Source organism: Prionailurus bengalensis, chromosome B4, assembly GCF_016509475.1.
Source record: "Prionailurus bengalensis isolate Pbe53 chromosome B4, Fcat_Pben_1.1_paternal_pri, whole genome shotgun sequence".
Classification (NCBI taxonomy): Eukaryota; Metazoa; Chordata; class Mammalia; order Carnivora; family Felidae; genus Prionailurus; species Prionailurus bengalensis.
Window position 1 is genome coordinate 116,703,581 of NC_057358.1, and position 23,381 is coordinate 116,726,961.

The 23,381-nt window shown below is 35.4% G+C and overlaps 2 protein-coding genes across 3 annotated transcripts in view; one reads left to right on the forward strand and one right to left on the reverse strand.

Moving 5' to 3' along the window:
• METAP2 (methionyl aminopeptidase 2) overlaps positions 1 to 13,450 on the forward strand; it is a 32,708-nt gene extending 19,258 nt beyond the window's left edge. For both annotated transcript variants that reach the window (XM_043562173.1, XM_043562172.1), the window contains exons 5-11: positions 6,235 to 6,396; positions 7,135 to 7,316; positions 8,166 to 8,260; positions 8,521 to 8,617; positions 11,082 to 11,185; positions 11,943 to 12,058; positions 12,763 to 13,450. In XM_043562173.1, the coding sequence (XP_043418108.1) occupies positions 6,235 to 6,396; positions 7,135 to 7,316; positions 8,166 to 8,260; positions 8,521 to 8,617; positions 11,082 to 11,185; positions 11,943 to 12,058; positions 12,763 to 13,015 (1,009 nt within the window). In that variant the 3' untranslated portion in view covers positions 13,016 to 13,450. The remainder of the gene's footprint in view (positions 1 to 6,234; positions 6,397 to 7,134; positions 7,317 to 8,165; positions 8,261 to 8,520; positions 8,618 to 11,081; positions 11,186 to 11,942; positions 12,059 to 12,762) is intronic.
• Positions 13,451 to 15,617: 2,167 nt separating this feature from the next.
• Positions 15,618 to 23,381, reverse strand: part of USP44 (ubiquitin specific peptidase 44) — a 53,090-nt gene continuing 45,326 nt past the window's right edge. The window contains 2 exon segments of the mRNA XM_043562170.1: positions 15,618 to 17,475; positions 18,645 to 18,850. Coding sequence (XP_043418105.1) covers positions 17,276 to 17,475; positions 18,645 to 18,850 — 406 coding nt within the window. The 3' untranslated portion in view covers positions 15,618 to 17,275.

A 23,381-nucleotide genomic window follows, 5' to 3' on the forward strand; every position in this document is an offset into this window, starting at 1 on the left:
CCACCTAGCAGGTAGCCTTCCATATTTTTATATGCTCCTATATGTACACATCTATGTCTGTTTATGTAGGGGGAGTGTTTTGGTCTTGTTTGTTTTCCAAAATGGAATCCTATGCACATTTTCCTCACCTTTTCTCATTCAGGAAGGCTCTCCAAGTCAGTCAGAAGACCTGTTATTCTTTTGAATGGCTTTATAATATTCCATAGAATGAATATGCTATATTGTATTTTACCTTTTTCTAATCGATGAGCATTTACTTTGTCTCTAATATTTTTTGCCATATTATAAACCATTTTGTAATAAGTATTTCTAAGATACACATATGTATTTATGTATACGTGTTTATGTATGTGTCTCCTTACACTCTGGCAGTTTTACTGTGTGATAGTTTTCCAGGAGTGGAACTGCTGAATCAAAGAATATGTTAATACTTTAGTTTATGATTCTCAAACTGCTAATGATTGTGAGCATTTTTTGATTGTTGGCTTTGTTCTTTTGCTCTTGTAAAAGTTTTAAAATTTTGAATATGGTATATTACACCTCTGGATTCCTAGCAGTCTCTTAGATTTTTTTCAAACTCTTCCTCTGTGTTTTATTATGTCTTTAGTTAGTCTGGAATTTTTTTGTGTAGAGTTGGGAGTGCTAATTTTATTTTATTTCAAATGGACAGCCAATTGTGCTAGAATTGTTTATTCATGAAATAATTCATTCTACTCGATGGAATAACCACCTCTGCCATATACTATATTCTCATATTATGGAACTATATTTTCTTAGTCACCCAATTTCTATTATTCTACGGATCTGTTTGTGTATTCCTGTGCTAGTATTTGGATTTATCAGCCACTTTATATGTTGATAATTCAATAAGGCAAGTCTTTCTCCTCTGCCATACACACCCAAACACAGTTCTTTTTTATACTAAGCTGTTTTTAGTCATAATAGTTTTAACACATATACCCACAGAAAAATGCTCTCATTAGAATTCTGATCAGAATTGCATTATACCTATGTATCTTTTTTCAGAAAATTGACAGTTGTGTCACTTTATCTTATCCATTGTCATAGTATATTTTCCCACTTATTCTGATTCCTTTCAGGTAGGTCCCATCCCTTGTTTGTTAAATTTGTTAAGTGTTTTATGGTTTTGTTACTGATGTGAACAGGATGTTTTTATGTTTCCATTTCTATGTGTTTATTGCTAAGTGGAAGAAAACCATTGATTTCCTATACTTATTAAAAAATAGATTAATATTTTTAATAATGTGAATATAGTGGAACAGTTGAAGTAATGTTTAATACAAAGAAAATTGAGATTTTATAAACCTTAAAAACTATCTTTCCCTCCTTACTATCATCTGTTGCAAATTAAACATTGAGGAGATAGAATAACCTCTGATTTTGAAACAATAGAGGAAGATATTAATTATATGTTATATTTCTTAAGTAATACTTAAATATTTAAAAGCAATCTTGTATGCTGTGGGGAAATGAAAAAGAAGTTTAATGTGGTTATGTTTGCTTTTTAGTAAGTTTTAATTTTTTTTTTTTTAATGTTTATTTATTTTTTTGAGACAGAGAGAGACAGAACATGAACAGGGGAGGGTCAGAGAGATGGAGACACAGAATCTGAAACAGGCTCCAGGCTCTGAGCTGTCAGCACAGAGCCCGACGCGGGGCTTGAACTCACGGACCGTGAGATCATGACCTGAGCCGAAGTCGGCCGCTTAACCGACTGAGCCACCCAGGCGCCCCAAGTTTTAATATTTTTTGACATTCATATAACCAGTTTTGACTATTTGCAAATAGATCAGAATCAGTATTCTTACAGGTTTGGTAAAGTATTAAATACAGTTTTATATCTACCCTTTTTTTTTTTTTTAAGTTTTCATTTAAATTCTAGTTAGCACACAGCATAATACTAGTTTCAGGTGTATAACATAGTAATTCAACACTTCCATATATCGCCCAGTGCTTGTCACAACAAGTGCACTTCTTCCTCTCCATCACCTGTTTCATCTATTCCCCCCACCTCCCACCTCCTGTAACCATCAGTTTGTTCTCTACATTATAGGGTTTGTTTCTTTGCTTGTCTCTTTTTTTCCTTCATTATTTTTTTTTAATAAACTTACTAAAAATTGCATGAATTATCACAAAGAACTTGCCTGTGTAACTACCACCCAGGTTGAGTGCAGCATTTTATTTAGCTTTTTATTTAAAATAATTCTGCACTTAAGAGAAAGAATTCCTGCATACCTTTCACTCAGGTTCTCTTTAACATTTGCCTCATCTATTCTCTTTCTCAGGGGAATATGACAATTACACCAAATATATATATTCTGTATAGTATACCAGTAACATTCCATTTTCTCCTTGGAAGACAGAAAGATAGAGGGCAGATGTGGAAAATGTTATATTGGTGAATCTCTATTCATCTGCTTTTTCTGAATTATTTGAAAGTAGTTTGTGTATTTTTGGATGGAATACTAGACAAGTAGATATCATGTCCTTTTCAGGATTGTCACATCTGGAGGCACATGATATCAGATTTTATCACTTGGATAAGGTGTATCTAGTTTCTCTAGTGTGTCATTACTATTTTTTCCTCTTATAATTAGTAATTTGCACTTCTAAAAAAACTGACTTTCTCTGTATTTCCTATGTTAGTAAAAATTTTTAAACCAATTTTGAATGAGTATAATATTTGATTTTGTATCTAGTATAATTTTATTAGTGATTTCGCTCTATTTTCTGTCACCTGGAATTAGTTGTAAAGCCTTAGATTATATTTAGATTTTGACAAGGACATACAAGTGATACTGTGTTCTTCATATTGAATCATAGTCTGTTGCATCAGATACAATGTCAGATTGTTCTGTTACTAGTTTTACTGTATGTGGTCACTTGGTTAATGTGATACTAGCCAGCTGTTTCTTTTTTAAAGGTACTTTTTTCTTTTTGCAGTTTCCAAGTAGTCTGTGGGTAGTTTGGTACCATTGGAATATCCTTTTTTTCAACAGCCTTTTTCTCAATTATTTTAATATCCATTCGTGCTTTATCAGTTTTTTCATTGGGGACTGCAAAATGGTGAATTTCTAATTCTGTAGTTCTTTCTACATTTATTAGCTGATTTTCTATAAGAAGAATTTTCCTGTATCAGCTGGGTCTCAATTAACTTTATCAGTTAACTATAGTTTCTTATAGGCAAAGTTAAAACATGCTTTATTTTTCTGTTTACCAGTTTTCAGAGGAAGGAATTGATCTACATGCAATCTTAATTTCTAGGTTAAAGACATGCATTTTTATATGATTTTTATAAACGTGATATTTGGTGCTTTAAAAATATAAGTGTAAGTAGCTTTCAAGTTATCCATGCAGTGAGTTCAGAAATGTTTACAACTGTTTGAAACTAATAATCAGATTCCTTTGTATCTTTTGGTTTTACTTACATTTTATGCTCTTAACACATCTAGTAAAAATGATGAAATATTGAAAAGACTCCGAAATATGAAAGAGGTGTGGGAAGTTTACATACTCTGTAAACACTTCTGTAAAGATTCTCTTTCGAGCAGTTATTTTGATAGTTTTGTTGTACATACATAATTTATTTAAAAAGTATTTCTAACCCACCTCTGTCACTTGGATGAATTAATTGCCTTTTCAAATAATTATTGGCTCAGAATGTTTTTTTCATTTTACTGATTGCTATGTATTTGCTAAATAGACTGAACGTCAAAATATCAAATTTAGGAAAGAGGACAGGCTCCTTGATAATATTTTTTGTCTTTAGAACGAACCTGGAATTCTAATTTTAGATGCTGGCAGTGTATTTCTTGAATATTACTAATGGCTTTCAATTTGAACTCAAGACTTAGGAAAAGAATTTCTTTAATCTAGCTTCTGATTGGTACCTCTTTAGCAACAATGTAGAACATTCCATAACCTTTTGAAGAATTACTGCTTCTAAGAATCAGCTATGCAGCTTCAGAAGTGTAAGATGTTTGAGACCTGTTGATTTCATTATTGGAGATCTTTATTGTGCCATATTCTGATTCTAAAATGTAGTTAGATAGCATTTGAAATTTAATTATACTTAGCATTTTAATCTATAAGAAATGGATTTGAAGAATTGAAGAGAAAAAATGGGAATTGATAATGACCAATTTCATTTTCATGGCCCCACTGCATGATATCCATCAATTCCCTGTGGACATAGTCTTTCTAGAAAAAACATTTGGGGATATTTTTGTTTTTCACAAAATGGCTTTTGAGGCAAGGGGTGCAATAATGGTATGGCTGTTGTATATGTGCCAGAATTATGGCCCATGTAAGAGACAACTGTGATATGTTTTGTTTAAAAACTGATGTCTTTAGCCAGTATTCTTATGCCTGGAAATGATTGATTCTTAGAATGTTTGGGTTCTTGGTTTCCCGGAAAGATTTTTGGATTCATGGGAGAGAATAAACTGGAGTTATATCTGGAGGTCAGGAGATTGTGGCTTGTCTGTCCCATCATGGAGTGAGCAACTATAAGTGTATTGCAGCTAAAAAAGATTGAGCCACATGTTGAGAATATACTTTTTAAAGGATCGTATCCTGTTACCTTCTAGTCTGAGGATGTTCCTTTGAATACTTGTAATTGCCTCTTGAATCTTCACTATTCCGATTAAAAGTAATTCATACACATTTAAGTATTTGTGGCGTTCAAAACTGACCTTAACAGATGGTGCTGCAATATTTCATTTCTTTGTAATGTCAGTATATAGATCCAAAATACATTTCCAAACAGAAAATAAGCCAAAGAAGCCTCTGTGATTCTTAAGTATCCCTAAAATGACATAGGACGGCCCCTTTGTGTCATTGTAGCAGATTAGAGGTGCTAGATGTTGGCACACAGGTAGCTGTTGGTGGTAGGAAGTAATCATAACTTGACAATGACCAAGAACTCACAGTATTTGGAAACATTAATATAGGGGCATACTCTAGAGCAGTGATGTTAACTTTTTCTATAAAGAGCCATGTAGTAAATATTTCAGGCCATGAGTGTTACTCACTTATGCTTTTATAGCATGCACGTAAGTACCTATAGACAGTATGTACACAAATAGACATAGTTGTATTGCAGTAAAATTTTGATTACGAGACACGTACCAGGCTGTATTTTGTATTTGCCTGCAAGCCATAGTTTGAGGAAAATAGGAGTAATCTTGAAGGCATCACTTTATTTCTTTTATTTTTAAATTAAAACATTTTTTTAATGTTTATTATTGAGAGACAGAGAGAGCATGAGCATGGGAGGGGCAGAGAGAGGGGGAGACACAGAATCTGAAACAGGCTCCAGGCTCTGAGCTGTCAGCACAGAGCCCGATGCAGGGCTCCAGCCCACAAACTGTGAGATCATGTCCTGAGCCGAAGTTGGACACTCAACTGAGTCACCCAGGTGCCCCAATGAAGGCATCGCTTTATACTGAGTATAATTTATACCTCAGTGATCACTGAGTTGTGAACTGTGTATTCAATATTGCCAGTAATGTATGAAAGTTATAAGAACTTTTTAAAAGATTTTCATTTGATAAGTTACTATTTTTGAAAGGTGCTGCTTAAAGGGAGTCAGTGTATCTTCTCATTTCCCAGATACTGAATAAAAAATGTTTGTTATCCCTGGCAGTTTTCAAATATGAGCCATATCCTTGAAGGAGCATCGCCTCTTACATTAGCAAGATCCTGCAAAAGCACATAATATTTTATATTTTGACGAAAGTGTATGTAGATTTCCGGTCAAGTTTTCATATTAGTACTTACCCTGTTGATGAAATTAAACGTTAATTTTTGGTGTGGTCTTTGAAGTCTCTCAGAGTAACCTTGAGTGGAAGGATAATTTTTTTTCTTCCACTGCTTGGTTTCCAGGACTCTTTTCTGGCTTCTCTGTTTTTTTTTTTTTTTATTTTCCTTTTTGTGTTATTTTTGTGTGGCAAAGTTTTAGTCTCTTTGACTATGAATGAAATTTCACTTGAGGACTTTGAGAGTCTTACAAAAAAGGTTTAACTTGATTTGGCTTGATTGCAAGTGTGTGACAACTCGTATTTCAGAAACTTTGCTGATGTTTAATATAAGAAATTGAATGTGTGACATTTTTATCTAAAATGTCTTATATTAGTATATTTTTATCTCTCAGCTTTTATGCTTATCTGCTGTTTCTAAAGTGACTAATACTATGCTATACATACTATAAAGGCGAACAGCTGCTTGGAGAACTACAAGTGAAGAAAAGAAAGCATTAGATCAAGCTAGTGAAGAGATTTGGAATGATTTTCGAGAAGCTGCAGAAGCACATCGACAAGTTAGAAAATATGTTATGAGCTGGATCAAGCCTGGGATGACAATGATAGAAATCTGGTAAAAGGAATATATTTTTGTAAGAATGTGATAAAAAAAAATTTTTTTTTAAGTGCTAACTCTCCAGTTGTAATGTTTGGCTTTCTTACTACTTTGCTTAAACTTGAAGTGAGGGTTCTAGAAATATGAATTCTTATACTGTAAATGTAATGAGGAAACCATAAGAGGACATTTATACCTCAACAACCCTATTTTGTACTTTGTACACTTATATGTGCAGATGCACACATTACTCTGATTCTTACTTTCTGTGTGGAAGTCTATTACTTCACTAACAATTTGTATTAAAATTATTGGTCACAAAACAGTTACAATGCAATGAAGAAACCAATAAAAGTACTTTGTCTCTAGTTTTCCTTTCAAGTAGTAATTAGCTATAAAAGGCAACAGTTTTCTAATTCAGACAGTTTTTTAAATGTGCAACATTGAGCAAATAAAATGTAATCAACATTTATATTAGTCTGAGTGGAGAATCTCACTTCCTAGTAACTATTTAAAAGTGGATTGTGTGGTTCTGTTTTTCCAGATTTCTAGTGGAATTGAATTTTTTTAATCTTCTATCTTTTAGAAATGAGCTACTATTTTCATAGCATCAGAGAACTATTAGTCATTCACATCCAGGAATTGTTCAGATCTTTCCCAGAAAGTAACTTAAGAGTTTTAGTAAATTCTCTGGACCTGATGACCTTTAAGGTATATAAAGATAAAAATGTAAATAATTTTTTTTTTTTTAAATAGTGAAAAGTTGGAAGACTGTTCACGAAAGCTAATTAAAGAGAATGGATTAAATGCAGGCCTGGCATTTCCTACTGGGTGTTCTCTAAATAACTGTGCTGCCCATTATACTCCAAATGCTGGTGACACAACAGTATTACAGTATGATGACATCTGTAAGATAGACTTTGGAACACATATAAGTGGTGAGTTTTTGGAAATAATCCCCCCCCCCTCCAGAAAAAAGTAGTCTTCTCTCTGTTAGATGGGGCTCAGGTACTTGAACTCCCTAATTTTCTTCTTTATGCCTCACTTTTCAGTAGAGTTGTGTTGAGCCAGTTTTTGAGATTTACTTTTAAGTATCCTACTACATGGAGTATAATGCAAACCATTGGGTAATTGAGGTTTATAACTCTTTGTATCAAGGTGAGAAGAAATTAATCTTGTTTATCTATTCATGTTGTTTCAGAAATTTATCTGTTAATAAGAACAACAAACATTTACTTAGAACATTTAAGTTTACCAACCTTTATACACTTGCTAGCTTTTCTAAATTCTGCCCCCAAACCTTGTTGGGTGAGTACCTTTTATCTCACTTAGGTGAGAAAATAAAGTTCAGATAAAGAAAATAAAATTCAGATAAAGTACTTACCTGAGGTTTTGCTAAATTGCAGCAGCTGCACTGATTGGTGTCTGTAGACCTTTACATTTTCTCTGCCCACATTACTGTTCCTTAGTCCCCAGGTTTTTCTTTTTTTGATTTGTTTCTGTTTATATTTTTGCTTATCCACCTGGGTTAGTACTATATTGGTGCTATCTTGAAATGTTATATACTGACCCTGGAATTAGTCTTTGCATTCTGAAACTTTTATATAACTTATTTGTACTTTTTTTCACTTTGATTTTGAATGCTGTGTGGGTACTTGGACTGCTGCCTTCATTTGAGCCCATCGTTTTATTTGCATGTTAACTAGGCAGATTAATAGAATAGATGCAATAAAGTAGACAAATTGACTAGCTGATACATCAACTTAAAGAAGAATTTTCTCTTTCAGGTAGGATTATTGACTGTGCTTTTACTGTTACTTTTAATCCCAAATATGATACATTATTAAAAGCTGTAAAAGATGCCACTAACACTGGAATAAAGGTATGTGAACTGGAAGCACAATTTCATTCAATGTATTTTGAGCATTTTATAGCCTGTTGAAGGTCTTTGGATTATGTAAGACTGGTCCACTGCCCTTAGGATTTTAAGTGGACAATTCTAGTATAATATACCAAGGTTTTATAAAGGAAGTTATAATATACAAAGCAGTTTATCTAATTGTCCTTTATTTTAGAATACTTATAAATTGTAATAAAATTATGCATTTTGAGTAACAACTATATATATCATTTTGTTTTTAGTGTGCTGGAATTGATGTCCGTCTGTGTGATGTTGGTGAGGCCATCCAAGAAGTTATGGAATCCTATGAGGTTGAAATAGATGGGAAGACATATCAAGGTATGTTTTTAAAAAATGAATATTATTTTGAAATGCATGTGACCTCTTGCAGAATTAATTTTACAAAGTAGTGTTGAGTGCTTTCTTTATCTCCTGGGAATATAAAGAGGGAAAACGGAGGGAAAATAACTTCATCTTATTAGGAAAACTGTGGTCACTAGGTGGGAACTCTTGCCGAGCTGCGGTGGTAGCTGATAAGATACCCGGGGATTTATCTGAGAATGGCCAAAATGTAGACTTGGTTTTCTGTGACTAAGTCAAATTGAGGCTTAAAAAGAAGCCAGGGACTCATTCCATTGATGAGCCCTTCACCTTTTTTTTTTAAGTTGAGTTCAGAATTTAGAGCCCAGTTAATTCCTTGTGTGTTTTTTCTTTAATCTTTATTCCCTTTGCCTCTTGGTCTTTCCCAGCCACTGCCTTAGGTACACCATCCCAGAGTCATCTGTGCTTTGTGCTGCTTTCCCAGCTCTCAGGGTCTAACCACTGTCCTCCTTCCTGATCTGTGCTCACTGCTCTCTGTAACTACTGTTCTAATAACTTTTTAATTTTATTTTTATTTATTTTTATTTTTTAGTGAGTATATTTATTCTAATAACTTTCTTAAGGAGTGTTTCCCACATTTCCTTTAACCAAATTCTGTCTCTCCCTTGTAGTCATCTGAGCAGGGACATTCATACCTCCTTGACCTCTGTAAATTCACATGATTTATTTAGCATTCTTTGCCTGACCTTGTTGATACTGATAGACTACTGTGTTTCTACCAACTGCAGAAGGTATTCTTCCTCTGCAACCTGATGGTGTATGTCCTTGTTGCTCACAAATCCGTAATCCTGTAAACATCAGTGCAAATAAATCATTTGTACAGTACAATCAATATAATTGTCGTTGTTTCATTGTTGTAGAGTTGAAAAAACCTTGCTACCTAATTCTGCCTTAAAAGAAAGACAACTTGTACTGGAATTCTAGCACTGCAGAGATAGATTTTTTTAAACCATTTTTATTGTGGAATATCACTGAAAATACATGCAACACAAAAATTCAGTTAAACAATTGTAAAAGTTATGTAATTTTATCCCTTGAGAAATAGAATATTGTCAGCATTCCAAAAGCCCTTCAATTCTGTATACTCTTTTGAATTACAGCAGTCTTCCTCTAGCAAACCACAGTCTTGAGTGCTAAAGTATTTACATTTGCTTTTCTTTATGTCTTTAGTATCTAACTATGCATCCTTAAACAACAGTATATTTGTCCTTAACTTTTACATATATAATAATAAAACAACATGTATATAATTGTGCCTGTTGTTCTTTTTTCTTTAGGTTTTATTTTGTTGTTCAGTGTATCCCCAACCTTTCATTTTTATTGTTGAGTAGTATTCCATTGTGTGAATATACCACAATTTGTTCTGTAATTGGTCTCAAGACCTTGGAGTTGTTTGGATTTTCCTTATTAACATTTGGAATGTGCTATAATTGTAAAATTTAAGATAGGGAGGTGTGTGGATTCCATTATGTAGGCCAAAGCTTTCTGGATTTTTCTACACCCTGGTGGCAGTCCTGCTAGATTCATTTTGTGTCCTGGGATCTTCAAGCCCTAGGACTGGAAGTCCAACCCCCCCCTTTGTCAACTGAAGACAAAACTGTATGAGTTGGTTTGTGAAAAAAATAAAAAAATGTATGGTTTTACATCCTATCATTTCGACACAGTATCCACATTTTCACATTACCTTTTGGTCCATAACTGTAAAAATATTTTTTGTTTGTAATCACTGTGTACATGACATGTACTGTGTAATATAACTTTATATTAACAGTACCTCCTTAAGGGCACTTGGCTGGCTCAGTCCATGGAGTGTGTGACTTTATCTCAAGGTTGTGGGTTTGAACCCCATGTTCGGTGTAGAGATTAAATAAAAAAAAAAAAAGTTAAAAACGAATGAAAAACAATACCTCCTTAGATGACCCCCCCATTGTTACCTCATCACATAGTTTTTTCTTTTCCCATCATCCCCCTTTACTCCCTTCTAGTTTTTAGTAAATTGCAATTAACATGTTTTCTATATTCTGCTAGTTTTCCAGTTTGTATTTAACTATGTCAATGCGAGGTTATTTAGTAGTGCCGTATCGTTTTTAAATTTTTTTTTTTTTTTTCAACGTTTATTTTTTATTTTTGGGACAGAGAGAGACAAAGCATGAACGGGGGAGGGGCAGAGAGAGAGGGAGACACAGAATCGGAAACAGGCTCCAGGCTCTGAGCCATCAGCCCAGAGCCTGACGCGGGGCTCGAACTCATGGTCCGTGAGATCGTGACCTGGCTGAAGTCGGCCGCTTAACCGACTGCGCCACCCAGGCGCCCCAGTAGTGCCGTATCGTTTTTAAACCAATGCTTGAACTCTGTGCCAGAAAGCCAAGAGATCTGTTTGTGCTTCTGGAAACCTTGAATAACTGTTTTCCTATTATGCCAGTGAAACCAATCCGTAACCTAAACGGACATTCAATTGGGCCGTATAGAATACATGCTGGGAAAACAGTGCCCATCGTGAAAGGAGGAGAGGCTACAAGAATGGAGGTATGTATGCCATACATACAAAGTGTTTATTGTGAAGCATTCTGATTTTTTTTTTTCCCTAAACTAAAGTTAGTGATAGTTGAGTATATAGTATGTTGAGCAAAATTAACTTGCCATCTTTACTGGTCTGTGTGAGTATGCAAATTGTGTCTGGTCAGGCCAGGGCTCAGTCAGCTATGGAAGTTGGGTATATCAGAGGATTGTTCATTCAACACTTAATGAGTATTTACTAAGCATCTCTGAGATGCCAGTCTCTTTAGTAGTCACTGAGGATGTAGTAGTGAACAAAATAAAATTCCCTGCCTGTATAAAGCCTACATTCCAATAGGAGGACATAGACCAAAAAGTGCTAAGGAGATAAAGCAAGGAAGGGTGGATGACTACCAGGGGGTTATTTCATGTTGTTTCTTTTTTTTTTTTTTAATTTTTTTTTTTTCAACGTTTATTTATTTTTGGGACAGAGAGAGACAGAGCATGAACGGGCAAGGGGCAGAGAGAGAGGGAGACACAGAATCGGAAACAGGCTCCAGGCTCTGAGCCATCAGCCCAGAGCCTGACGCAGGGCTCGAACTCACGGACCTGTGAGATCGTGACCTGGCTGAAGTCGGACGCTTAACCGACTGCGCCACCCAGGCGCCCCTATTTCATGTTGTTTCTTATATGAAGTAAATAATAACCTCAGCCTGAAGTTAACAAATGGCAATTTTAATTGGCTCTGAATTTTTCTTCTCTCCCCTTGACCTTACATATTCTTTAGGAAGGAGAAGTGTATGCCATTGAAACCTTTGGAAGCACAGGAAAAGGCGTTGTTCATGATGATATGGAATGTTCACATTATATGAAAAATTTCGATGTTGGACATGTGCCAATAAGGTGAGAGACTGTTGTTTTTATAGGAGTATTAAGCTTCTTTTCCCAGTTAGTAGCATTTTTAAAAATGTGACAAACATTCACAGTGGTATATTCATTAATGTACAGTTCTATAGCCTACCAGTAAGCTGTGTGGATTTTTATAATACAGCAAGGAAATTGGCCTGTTAAAAATCTTAACTGAGATGAAAATGATATAGGCAAGTATTCTCTTCAGATCCAGTTTCTAATAATTGTTAATACTTTCAGAGAGAATCATTTTGCTGGCATTTCTAGGTTTTTGTTCTTAATATTTTCCTATTGATAAACTTTCTATTTTTACCTTTTTTTCCCCCTTAAACTTTTTGGAGAAGATGGTTGAAGGATGGATTTATACCTCCTTTATGTGCAGGTCTTTCAGCTTGGTGCACAAAAAAGGAAATTACCACCATAATACTGTTGATGAGTCTCTACTGGGAATTTAACACACATATGTAGACACATAAATAAATACGTAAGATAGTCTTCAGGTGGTCTCCCATTCAGCTGCCATCTATAATTAGGTATGGGCTGTTACACATTCTGACTTTTGAATGTTGAAAGAGACAAAAAATTTTTTGAAGTTAATTACCAAGTAAAACCACAGCTACCATATGAGTTTTCCTTAATGGGGAAAATGAGTTGGTAACTTTTTAGCCACCTGTTAATTTTGGATTTTCTCCTCTTAGGCTTCCAAGAACAAAACACTTGTTAAATGTCATCAATGAAAACTTTGGCACCCTTGCCTTCTGCCGCAGATGGCTGGATCGCTTGGGAGAAAGTAAATACTTGATGGCTCTGAAGAATCTGTGTGACTTGGGCATTGTAGATCCATATCCACCATTATGTGACATTAAAGGATCATATACAGCACAGTTTGAACATACCATACTGTTGCGTCCAACGTGTAAAGAAGTTGTCAGCAGAGGAGATGACTATTAAACTTAGTCCAAAGCCGCCTCAACATCTTTTATTTTCTAAGCTTTGTTGGAGTACATTATACCACAATTAATTTGCAACATGTTTGTCTGTTTAACAGTGGACCTATGTAATGCTTTTATCCATGTTTAAAAAGGAAGGACTTTGATCAAATGCAAACCATCTAATGTAATTAGCCAAGGAAAAAGCTTTCAGGACTTTCAAATGTTAACTGTTTTTCCCATCTAGGAAATGCTATAAAGCTCAAATTAGTTAGGAATGACTTACACATTTTTTGTTTTAAACACCTAAGAGATGCTTTTCAGATATTTATATTGCCATATTCTTAATTGAATGCTTTGAATGACTACATCCAATTCTGCACCTATACCCTCTGGTATTGCTTTTTAACCTTCCTGGAATCCATTTTCTAAAAAATAAAGACATTTTCAGATCTGAGAGCTACATTTCAATGTCTGTGGTTATAATTCTGCACAGGAAATAGCTGAACTTAACGTAGGGAAATGTAGAGCCGTTTATCTGGATTGTAGACCTCTACACTGAAACTTTTCTTCTGACATAATGGCTAAAACAAGATCTACACATGCATAATGTGGGAAAATCTTCACAAATTAATATAAAGCTTTAGGAAAGGTTTGCCTTTATTTTCTTTTTAGAACCATATTAGTCTTTGCCTTTCATTTTTTTCCCATGACATTATGAAGATTAATTGAAACATGACCTGGTAGATACATTGTACCAACTTGAAACCTTGATTTAGTAAAATCTCAACATTTAGATCCTTTATCCAGTGGTAGTTTTTATCAGGAAATGTATTCAGCTTGCTCAATAAACCAAAAGGGCATTTAAAACTACAAATACTAGAACAGGAAAACTTCCCATACTTGGATCTTGCTATAGTTAGAAAAGTTAAATTGAACTATTAGGCTTTTCCATTAATGAATCAAATTCACCCTGCCCCTTGACTGGCTTGAATTAAAAACTAGTGGCATTTCAGTTACACTAATTATGGCAGCTAAGTGCGTAAGTTGAATGTAAGATACCTAATATTTACTTGTTTAAACTGAGTCCCACTACAGATTCTTGAACAAATTGCCTGAATTCTTTGTAACCGATTTGTTGGGAATGTTCCAACACAATTTCAAAATTGTTTATGTACCAAGGTAAAGCCTTAATTTGTATATGCTTTAGCACAATAAGATTCACTGCCTCTGGGATGCTGTTTAGTTTGTATTTTGTTTAATGTTTTTCTTATAGGAAGAAAAACTGGATTTCTGTACTTAGATCATTTATTATATATATAGCATTAGAGCTATAAATGTTGTCTTGTGGGGTAAACAATCTAGTTTTCAGTTATATGAGCCATGTTTATTATGGTGCTAATGTTCAATAGCTACTTTCAAATTATTTTCTCCAGTTTCTGTGATGTGCTAGTGGCAGAGCTCACAAGCTCATGCTTAGACATGTTATAGGGCTTGGGCCCTCCAGCTAGTTCTCTTGGGGTTCTGAGTCCATACTACTTTGATGTGTTTTGGTGGGAGATATAAAGTATCTCAATTTCTATGCTCAAGAGTTTTATAATTTGCCCTGTGAATGAAGAATATTGGAGCATTATAAGACCTCTCTTTAGCAGTAGGGATCTCAAACCAGTTATGACCTCCAAGCTCTCTTCCTAGTAACTCTTGTGAGCAGTAGCATCGCTGCATGCCCCTGGAATAGCTGGAAGAAATATGATCTTGTAAATAGGAAAGCTGTCACTTAAAAACATTGTATTGTTTACCTACTAGCCATGTATCTCTTGAAATCATTTTGTTATGTTTACAATGATGTACCTTATTAGTAACAAATTACTAGTTGATGTTTAACAAATAGTGCCTTTAGTAAATTATTTTACAACCAAAACATGTTGTTTTTTGTTAGATCAACTTAGCCGAATGTAGAAGTCTACACTAAGATGTACAATAAGAAATTTAAGTTTCTGTTCATTGGCTAGGTTTTGGTTTTGTAAATTTAATACATCTTTTTATATCCATTTTAGGTTTGTAGCAAAATTGAGCATCAAGTACAGGATTCCCATATACCCCCTTGACCTTACACACACAGTCTTCCCCCTAGGTTTTAGTTTTGAGGGATTAAAAAGTAAAAGGGTCAGGGCGCCTGGGTGGCTCAGTCGGTTGAGCGTCTGACTTCGGCTCAGGTCATTATTTCACAGTCCGTGAGTTCGAGCCCCACGTCGGGCTCTGTGCTGACAGCTCAGAGCCCAGAGCCTGGAGCCTGTTTCAGATTCTGTATCTCCATCTCTCTCTGAACCTCCCCCGTTCATGCTCGCTCGCTCTGTCTCAAAAATCAATAAAGGTTAAAAAAAAAAAAAAAAAAAAGCTATGTGCATACATATAGGTGTGTATACCTTTAAAAAAAAAGTAAAAGGGTAAGTCTCTCATCTATTTTTATATTGAAATAAGTACTGAAACATCTATACCATTACAAACAGCAGATCTTCCAGAGTTGTCTTTAAATTATCTCCCTAAAACCAGGTGCTAAAGTGTATAGCAGTTTACCCAAGTATAAAGTAATCCTTGAAATTAAAAAAGGCTAGACTCAGGTATCTTGACCACATAAATCTTTAATGAGGTATAATTACGTTAACAGTTGAGGTAACGACTTGCATAGGTAATTAAGTGAAAGATTTTAAACTTTAGCCATTTAATACTCAGGCTGTATTTTGGCATAAATGACTTGTCTGTTCAGTGATAAATTCTCATTGCACTTCATCATCAGCTGCCCCAGCAACTTGCTCTCTGAAATTTAAGGAAAATTTGCTAATAGAGGTCCTTTTCAAGCTTATACTTAATAGATGAACACTGGCAAAAAACAGCATTCTATAGGGTATTATCTTTCATGAAGATTTCAACCTACAAGCAAACCTAAAAAGAATAAATGATCTTCCAGTGGTTAACACTGAGCTAAGATGTGAAATAGCTGATCTATAGAGGTTAGTGGATGATAAATTAGCAGCAGTAGGAATTTAAAGAGATCTAGTAAGATTATTTGGGAAGAGCAAAGAGTATTTCATAACATATTTATAATAAAATGGAAGTTTAGTTTTTTTAAAAGGGCCAAGTATTTGAACATCTGAGGTTCCTAGTCTTCACATAATCGGAGCAAGAGTGAGTAATCCAAGCCTATTTAGAAAATGAGATTTAGAAAAATTATTTTAAAAAAATGAGATGCTGAATATATTGCCCAGTTGCCAATTTTGAACAATTATCTTCTCTGTCCTAAGCAATTTTTTCTCTTCAAGAAGACTTATTTTTTTTCCTTTAAAAACCTCAAGATATGATACAGTACAAAGCTTTTAAGAGATCTAATGTTAAACATACAAAAAAACTTCATATCCAAGTTAAACTGCACTTGCTTACCATAATACACTGCTGAATTCAGATTTTTGATAAGACTGCTTTATTACAATCTGGACAAACCTGTTTGCTGCCAAACAAATCATTATAAGTCTGAGCCATCATTGTTTTCATGTCCACAGTACTGAAGTAATTTAAATATACTATTTATAAAGCTGTCATTTTCATTTGTATGAAGTTTGACTATGCCAAATAAAGAACAATTATTAAAACTGAATACATTTTTGAAAAAAATGAAGTTCCTTTAACCAAAGGAATGTTTGTTCTGAGTCCTGTAACACACAAAGCCTCAGGAGTATCAATTAGTGTGACTGATGAGTATTTAGGTAATACCTTGGTATTTCACAGTGAATGTAGTAGTTTAACTGCCTTCAAGGGGCAAAGGTAACTTCACTATGCAAATGGCCTGAAAGAAATTTTTTCTTTTTTGGTAATATCATTAGTGAAGACTATCTAATTTCCAACTAATAAGAATTTGTATAGAAAATACCTACAAAAGCTAAATAAAAGTATAAAATGATGCCACCTGAACTTCAGTAAAAGATTGCACAAATTCATGATCTGAGCCAATTAAGACATGAAAATATAAAAGAAGTAATGCCAGTATGAAGTAAACACTGAAAGTTTAAAACTCCCAAGTACTTGAGAAAAGTTTAGTTACCTGCTGTCATTGATATACATGTTTATGCTAATTTTGTCTCTGTAAAAACAGTTTTGTTGTGGATACAAAATGTATAAACTGTGCACTGATTCCTAAGTAAAAAATTAAAACAATGAAGCTCAAAATTGTAAGCCCTTTTAAAAAGTATATATAAAATCACAAGAAGAAAGCCCCACTGTCTTTGGATCAGCTAAGGATTTCATTAGAAGAGGTATCAGCTTCTTCATTGGGATGTTGGCTACCAGACAGGAGTTCTGGAGGCAAGAGTTTAGAATGTCCGTTCTCAGTAACTCGCTGGGTATAAAACAAGATATAAGCTTGGGCCTTGCATACTTCATCCATAGTGCACATGCTTAGCTTGGAATCATTGCAGTGTACCCAGAACCCTAGAGTGAAGCACAGAAATATACCTTAATGTTTATAAAGGAATTTTAGAAGTTTCTAGTATAAATTAAAATGGATTTAAAGGTATTAGTTTCAGTAAGAGTTAAAGTTTCTTTGAAGGGAAAATAATTAGCCAACTCCTTTCTTTTAAATAGTTTGGGCAGTATGTTACTCTGGATTTATCTACCTTTATTCTACAAGTAGTTTTAAGTTAAAGAATCTGATTAGTTCACCTGACACAATCTTTAATTCCAGGTATCATTTTACCAGTTAATGCTTTTGCTACTAGTCATACTGTAAAGCAAACAGTGTACAACTCGCTCTTGGTAGTTTATTGTTAAATTAATTGCCTTCGTGGATTATGTGGGCTTTCTGTCCACACGTCTTTTGTGTTTATTTTGTGTAGGGTGAAGGGAAATGGTATGAATGCGGAGGCTCAGTCTTCGTTCAATAGTAGGTATGGAAGGGAAATAAAAAAACCCTAAGTCACTTGTTACCTATGAAGACTGTCCTTGAGGGTCAATGGAGGCAGTAAATTAAAGTGAGTTTTGTTAAAACCTAAACTCAGAGTTTATTCTAAGTATCTGTGATCCCAGTTTATTAGATGGTCTGTTCTCTAGCAAAATTAACTAGATGAAACCAGTAAACAGAGGACTTGCCCTTAGAAATATGCCTGTAATAAGATAGCACTAGGGTGTCTGGGTGGCTCAGTTGGTTAAGTGTCCGATTTCGGCTCAGGTCATGATCCCACAGTTCGTGAGTTCAAGCTCTGTGCTGACAATTGGGAGCCTGGAGCCTGCTTTGGATTCTGTGTCTTTGTCTCTGCCCTCCCCCCACTAGTGCTCTCTCTCTCTCTCTCTCTCTCTCTCATAAATAAACATGAAAAAAATTATATTAAAAAAGATAGCACTGAATTAATGCAACCATTCTTACTATCTTATTGCTACAGCCTTTGAAAGTCAAAACTACTACAATGCTGCAGAAAATATCCATTTTCTGCACAAACTCTCAGTTTTTTTATGAACTATAGAAGTATTCTTGAAAGAAAACAAAAGGTCAAGTGGCTTCACTTAAGATGATTTAGTGGTCAATTTAGAAATTGTAAAGCCTAAACTCCAGCTTCCAAATTTGACCCAAGATAAAATACTTTTCCCCATCTACCCATCTATACCTCCTTCAGAATTATAGCAGTAGGCAGTGTAGTGTCCTGAGCCAAATCCTTTCCCATGGTGCATTACTACAGCAGATAAGTCATAGATAAAACATTCTGGTCTGAGGGATTTCAGGGATTCCCTGCAGCAATAAGGCTCCATGTTTAAGATTTCTTCAAAGCCAACATGAACACCAATTTTCTCTCGGTTATTACGTCCTGACCACCTGTGAACAAACCAGGGTAAAATTACTTAAAAAAAAAAAAAATCAATGGAATATAAACATGTGCCAGGTTCAGACAGTCATAATAATAGGTCTCAGTATAGAATACAAAGTATCATATGTAAAATAATGTAAATATAAAATCCCTTCAATGCTGAAGGTGGCTATAAATGGAAGAATTTAGGCTTATTAAACAGGTCTAGTCAGGTTTTAAAGTATTTGCCTTCTGTAGTTAGATGATAATATAGGAAGAAAATTAATATAGGAAGGAAATTACGGCCCTATGGCAGTTTCTCCCTTCTAATGGATTAATTTAAAGTACCAAAGGGTTTTTAAATTTTTATTTATTTTTTTTAGAGATTGTATTTATTTTTCATTAAAAAAATCTTTTAAAGGTTTATTTATTTATTTTGAAAGAGACTTACAGAGTGCGAGTGGGGTAGGGGCAGAGAAGGGGAGAAACGAATTCTAAGCAGGCTCCGCACTGTCAGCACAGAGCCTGACACGGGGCTGGAACCCACAAACCTAGGATCATGACCTGAGCTGAAATCAAGAGTCGGATGCTCAACTGACTGAGCCACCCAGGCACCCCTAAAGATTTTAAATAATCTCTACACCCAACATAGGACTTGAGCTCACAATCCCAAGACCAAGAGTTGTAGGCTCCACCAACTGACCAGCCAGGTGCCCACTGAAAGGTTTTCAATTCTCTGTTGCCTTGTCACACCATAAGGGAGATACCCCAGAAGCTAGAGTTTGTACTTGGGAAACATACTCTGGATCCTTCTTGGCCAGATGTGGAGAAAAAAACAGAACAAAACCTCTAATTCCTCAGAACACTTCAGAGCTCTTAAAAAAAAAAAAAAAAAAAAAGTAAGCAAAATACTCATTAGGGATAGAACTCTAATAGTGCCTCTATACTGTCATTTTCCCAGCCTGTTGGTCATCCTTCTTGGTACTAGATCAAAACATGGCAAACAACGTTTTTATCATACACAGAGTATGAGCTGGTGCTACAAGGGAAAATAATGTAATACATGGTTGTTCTTAGAAGGGATTATAATGCAGCTTGGGGTACTGTGGTGCAGAGACAAAAGACAGCCATTGATGAAAATATAATAGCATTAAAGTACTAAAACATGAAGTTATGATAGATAAAAATAAGTAGACCAAGGAGAAAGGAATATAGATAGGTTTTGTGAAGTCAAAATATGTGAAGATGCTATCAGTACGATATAAACTGGTATGGAACTAAAGGTGAGACTTGCAAATTAAATGGACTAAGACTCATATCCCAATCCTTCCCCATGAAATGTATGAAAAATCCTACATCCAGTGCACCTTTAGTCAGGATGGAAGACCAAGCACGTTAAAAAAAAAAAAGGGACTTGCTTAACGTAAGTACCTATAATTCTTATCATTCACAAGTTTATATTTTATTTAACCATAAAATTCAAACCTTACATTATTTAATAATGCTCAATAAACACTTGTATGCCATCTAAATAGACAATTGATTCCTATTGATAAGTTTGGCATCCAGTTTTTTCTGCTGATACAGTAAAATGTGGGTGCCTGGGTGGCTCAGTGGGTTGTGTCCAACTCTTGATTTCAGCTTAGATCATGATTTTTTTTTTAATTTTTTAATGATTATTTATTTTTGAGAGAGACAGAGCACAAGTGGGGGAGGGGCAGAGACAGAGGGAGACACAGAATCGGAAGCAGGCTCCAGGCTCTGAGCTGTCAGCACAGAGCCCGACGTGGGGCTTGAACTCACAAACCATGAGATCATGACCTGAGCTGAAGTCGGACACTCAACTGACTGAGTCACCCAGGCGCCCCTCAGATCATGATCTTGAGGTTTGTGAGTTTGAACCCTGTTTTGGGCTCTGCACTGACAGTGCGGAGCCTGCTTGGGATTCTCTCTCACTCTCTCTCTGTCCCACTCATGCTCTCTCTCAAAATAAATAAAACACACACACACACAAAAGAAATACAGTAAAATGATAACAAGATAACACTATACCCTAAGTGCACAGTGGTTTACTTCAAAGAGAAGGGAGAGAATAGACTGGGAGACACACGTGGGGAGCTTTTACGGTACTAGAAACGTTCCATTTCTTATGCCTTTTCAGAGGCTCCTGTATGCCCCTCTCCAATCCCATTCTCCCTTTTATCTTTTATATATCCTATATATTTTATACACTGGCAAATCTTCATTCAAAGATGAAGAAAAAGGAGAAAGACAAAGTGGTAAAGGCACCATAAACAAAATCTCTGAATCAGAAATAAATATGGCATGAAGGGTCAAAAATGTTTTGGGCAGAAGATGGAAAGGGAGTCAAACAGGTTTAACTCTAAGGAAAGCTTCAAATACCAGGTTAAAGCAGCAATTATGAAGAACAGGAAGTTCTTTAACAGTTTACAGTGGCCGATTCAGTACCAATTTATGTAACCAAAATTTGAGTCCTTTCAGGTTTTTCTTTACAAAATCTCATTTATGTTCTTACCTCTCCATGCTCCCTGGCCCTGGAATACAACATTAACCTCCTAATTAGTCCTCCAGTTTCCACTCCACTTGATTTTATGCACAATGGCAGGTCTTGCCTGACTTCACTAAACCTTTTGTTTATACCCTTCCCTGTTCCTTCCTCCATACCTTTGTTCATGTTGCTCCCTTAGGCTAAAGTGCTCCTCCTTCTGTACATGCTCCATTCATTCACTTAGTAAATATTTTCGGCCAAATACTATGCACAGAATTTGGTTCTGGGCCTTGGGATACAGGAATGAAATAGACAGCATTCCTGTGCTTACTGAGCTTCTGTTCCACTAGCAGAGGAAGAGAAATAAGTAAACTACTAATTGCAGGTGATGGGTTCTGCCATTTAAGCAGAAATAGGGTAATATGATAATGAGGGTTGGGTGGTACTACTTTTTTTTTTTTTTTTAGAAAAAAAAGAGCTTGAGCAAGGGTGAGGGGCAGAGGGAGAAAGAATGTTAAACGCTCAGCATGAGCCCGACACAGGGCTAGATCCCACAACCCAGGGATCATGACCTGAGCCAAACGCGAACCCTTAACTGAATGGGCCACCCAGGTTCCCTGAGTGGTGCTACTTTTAAGTAGGATGGTCAGGGAAGTCTGCTCTAAAGAGATGACATATAAACTGAGATCTGAATAATATAAAGACCCCTATGCCATAAGAGAGGCTTTGGGAACATCAGCTAACTCCCTCTTCTAAGTCTCTGATAAATCAATTTGTATATAATTTGTGATACTTAGTATTTCTATTTCACCACTATTTCTGTGCATGCCTGACTATAATCTTGAGAAAAGGAACCTACTTTATATTCCCCAAAGAATATAGAACAACATCTTGCATTAACCAGCACTCACATGTTATTTGCTGACTGTACCTTTAACAGCTTCAATAAGTAACTGAAATAACTGACTAGAGTTAACAGTGAATATCTCTGGGAAGTGGGACTGAGAGGAAAGAGGTACTTATTTTGGGCTTTTACTTTACCTTCTGTAAAGTTTGAATTAAAAAAATATATTATTGGGGTACCTGGGTGGCTCAGTTGGTTGAGTGTCTGACTTCAGCTCGGGTCATGGTCTAGCAGTTCGTGAGTTCGAGCCCTGCGTCGGGCTCTGTGCTAACAAACAGAGCAGCCGGGAGCCTGCTTCAGATTCTGTATCTCTCTCTCTCTCTCTCTCCCTCCCCCTCCCCTGCTTATGCTCTGCCTCTGTCTCAAAAATAAGTAAATAAATGTTAAAATAAATAAATATTTTAATTATTAAATAAACTTTACATTTTTTAATGTTTATTTATTTTTGAAGGAGAGAGAGACAGAGTGTGAGGTGGGGAGGGGCAGAGTGAGAGGGAGACAGCAGGCTCCAGACTCTGAGCTGTCAGCACACAGCCCGATGTGGGGCTTGAAACTCACAAACCGTGAGATCATCACCTGAGCCAACGTCAGACCCTTAACCAACTGAGCCACCCAGGCGCCCCAATTATTAAAAAAAACTTTAAACAAGCAAAACCCAATATGTATGAAAAACATGGTCTTAGTAGTTTTCAAGTCCTAGCACATAAAGTCATTTAAGAGAAGAATAAGCTTTAAGGTTAACATGGTTATTACAAAGTATGAAACCATATGCTTTGCTTAACCAACAGTTTTGCGAACTAATTCACCTGACTAAACATATTTCTGAACACTAGAATTTTTTTTTGTTTTTGTTAACTGCTCTTAGTTGAACTTATTTTTCTGCGAATGAAGCAATTGAGCCAAATCCTCTAAGTTATAAAGACTTTTATACCCTCACTGAGCATATTTTAAACTCTACAAGCAGAAACTTACATGGAGAATAAGATTACTGAGCAGACCAAAATGGGAGGGGTCGACTCATTAGCAATGTATTCTACAAGGGAAGCAAATCAGAAGTTTAGTTATTAAATGTAGTGTTTACTGGTCAAGGCTAGAGATAATGACAGGATTTTTTTGTCTTTAAAAAAAAGCAGAAGTAGGGGTGCCT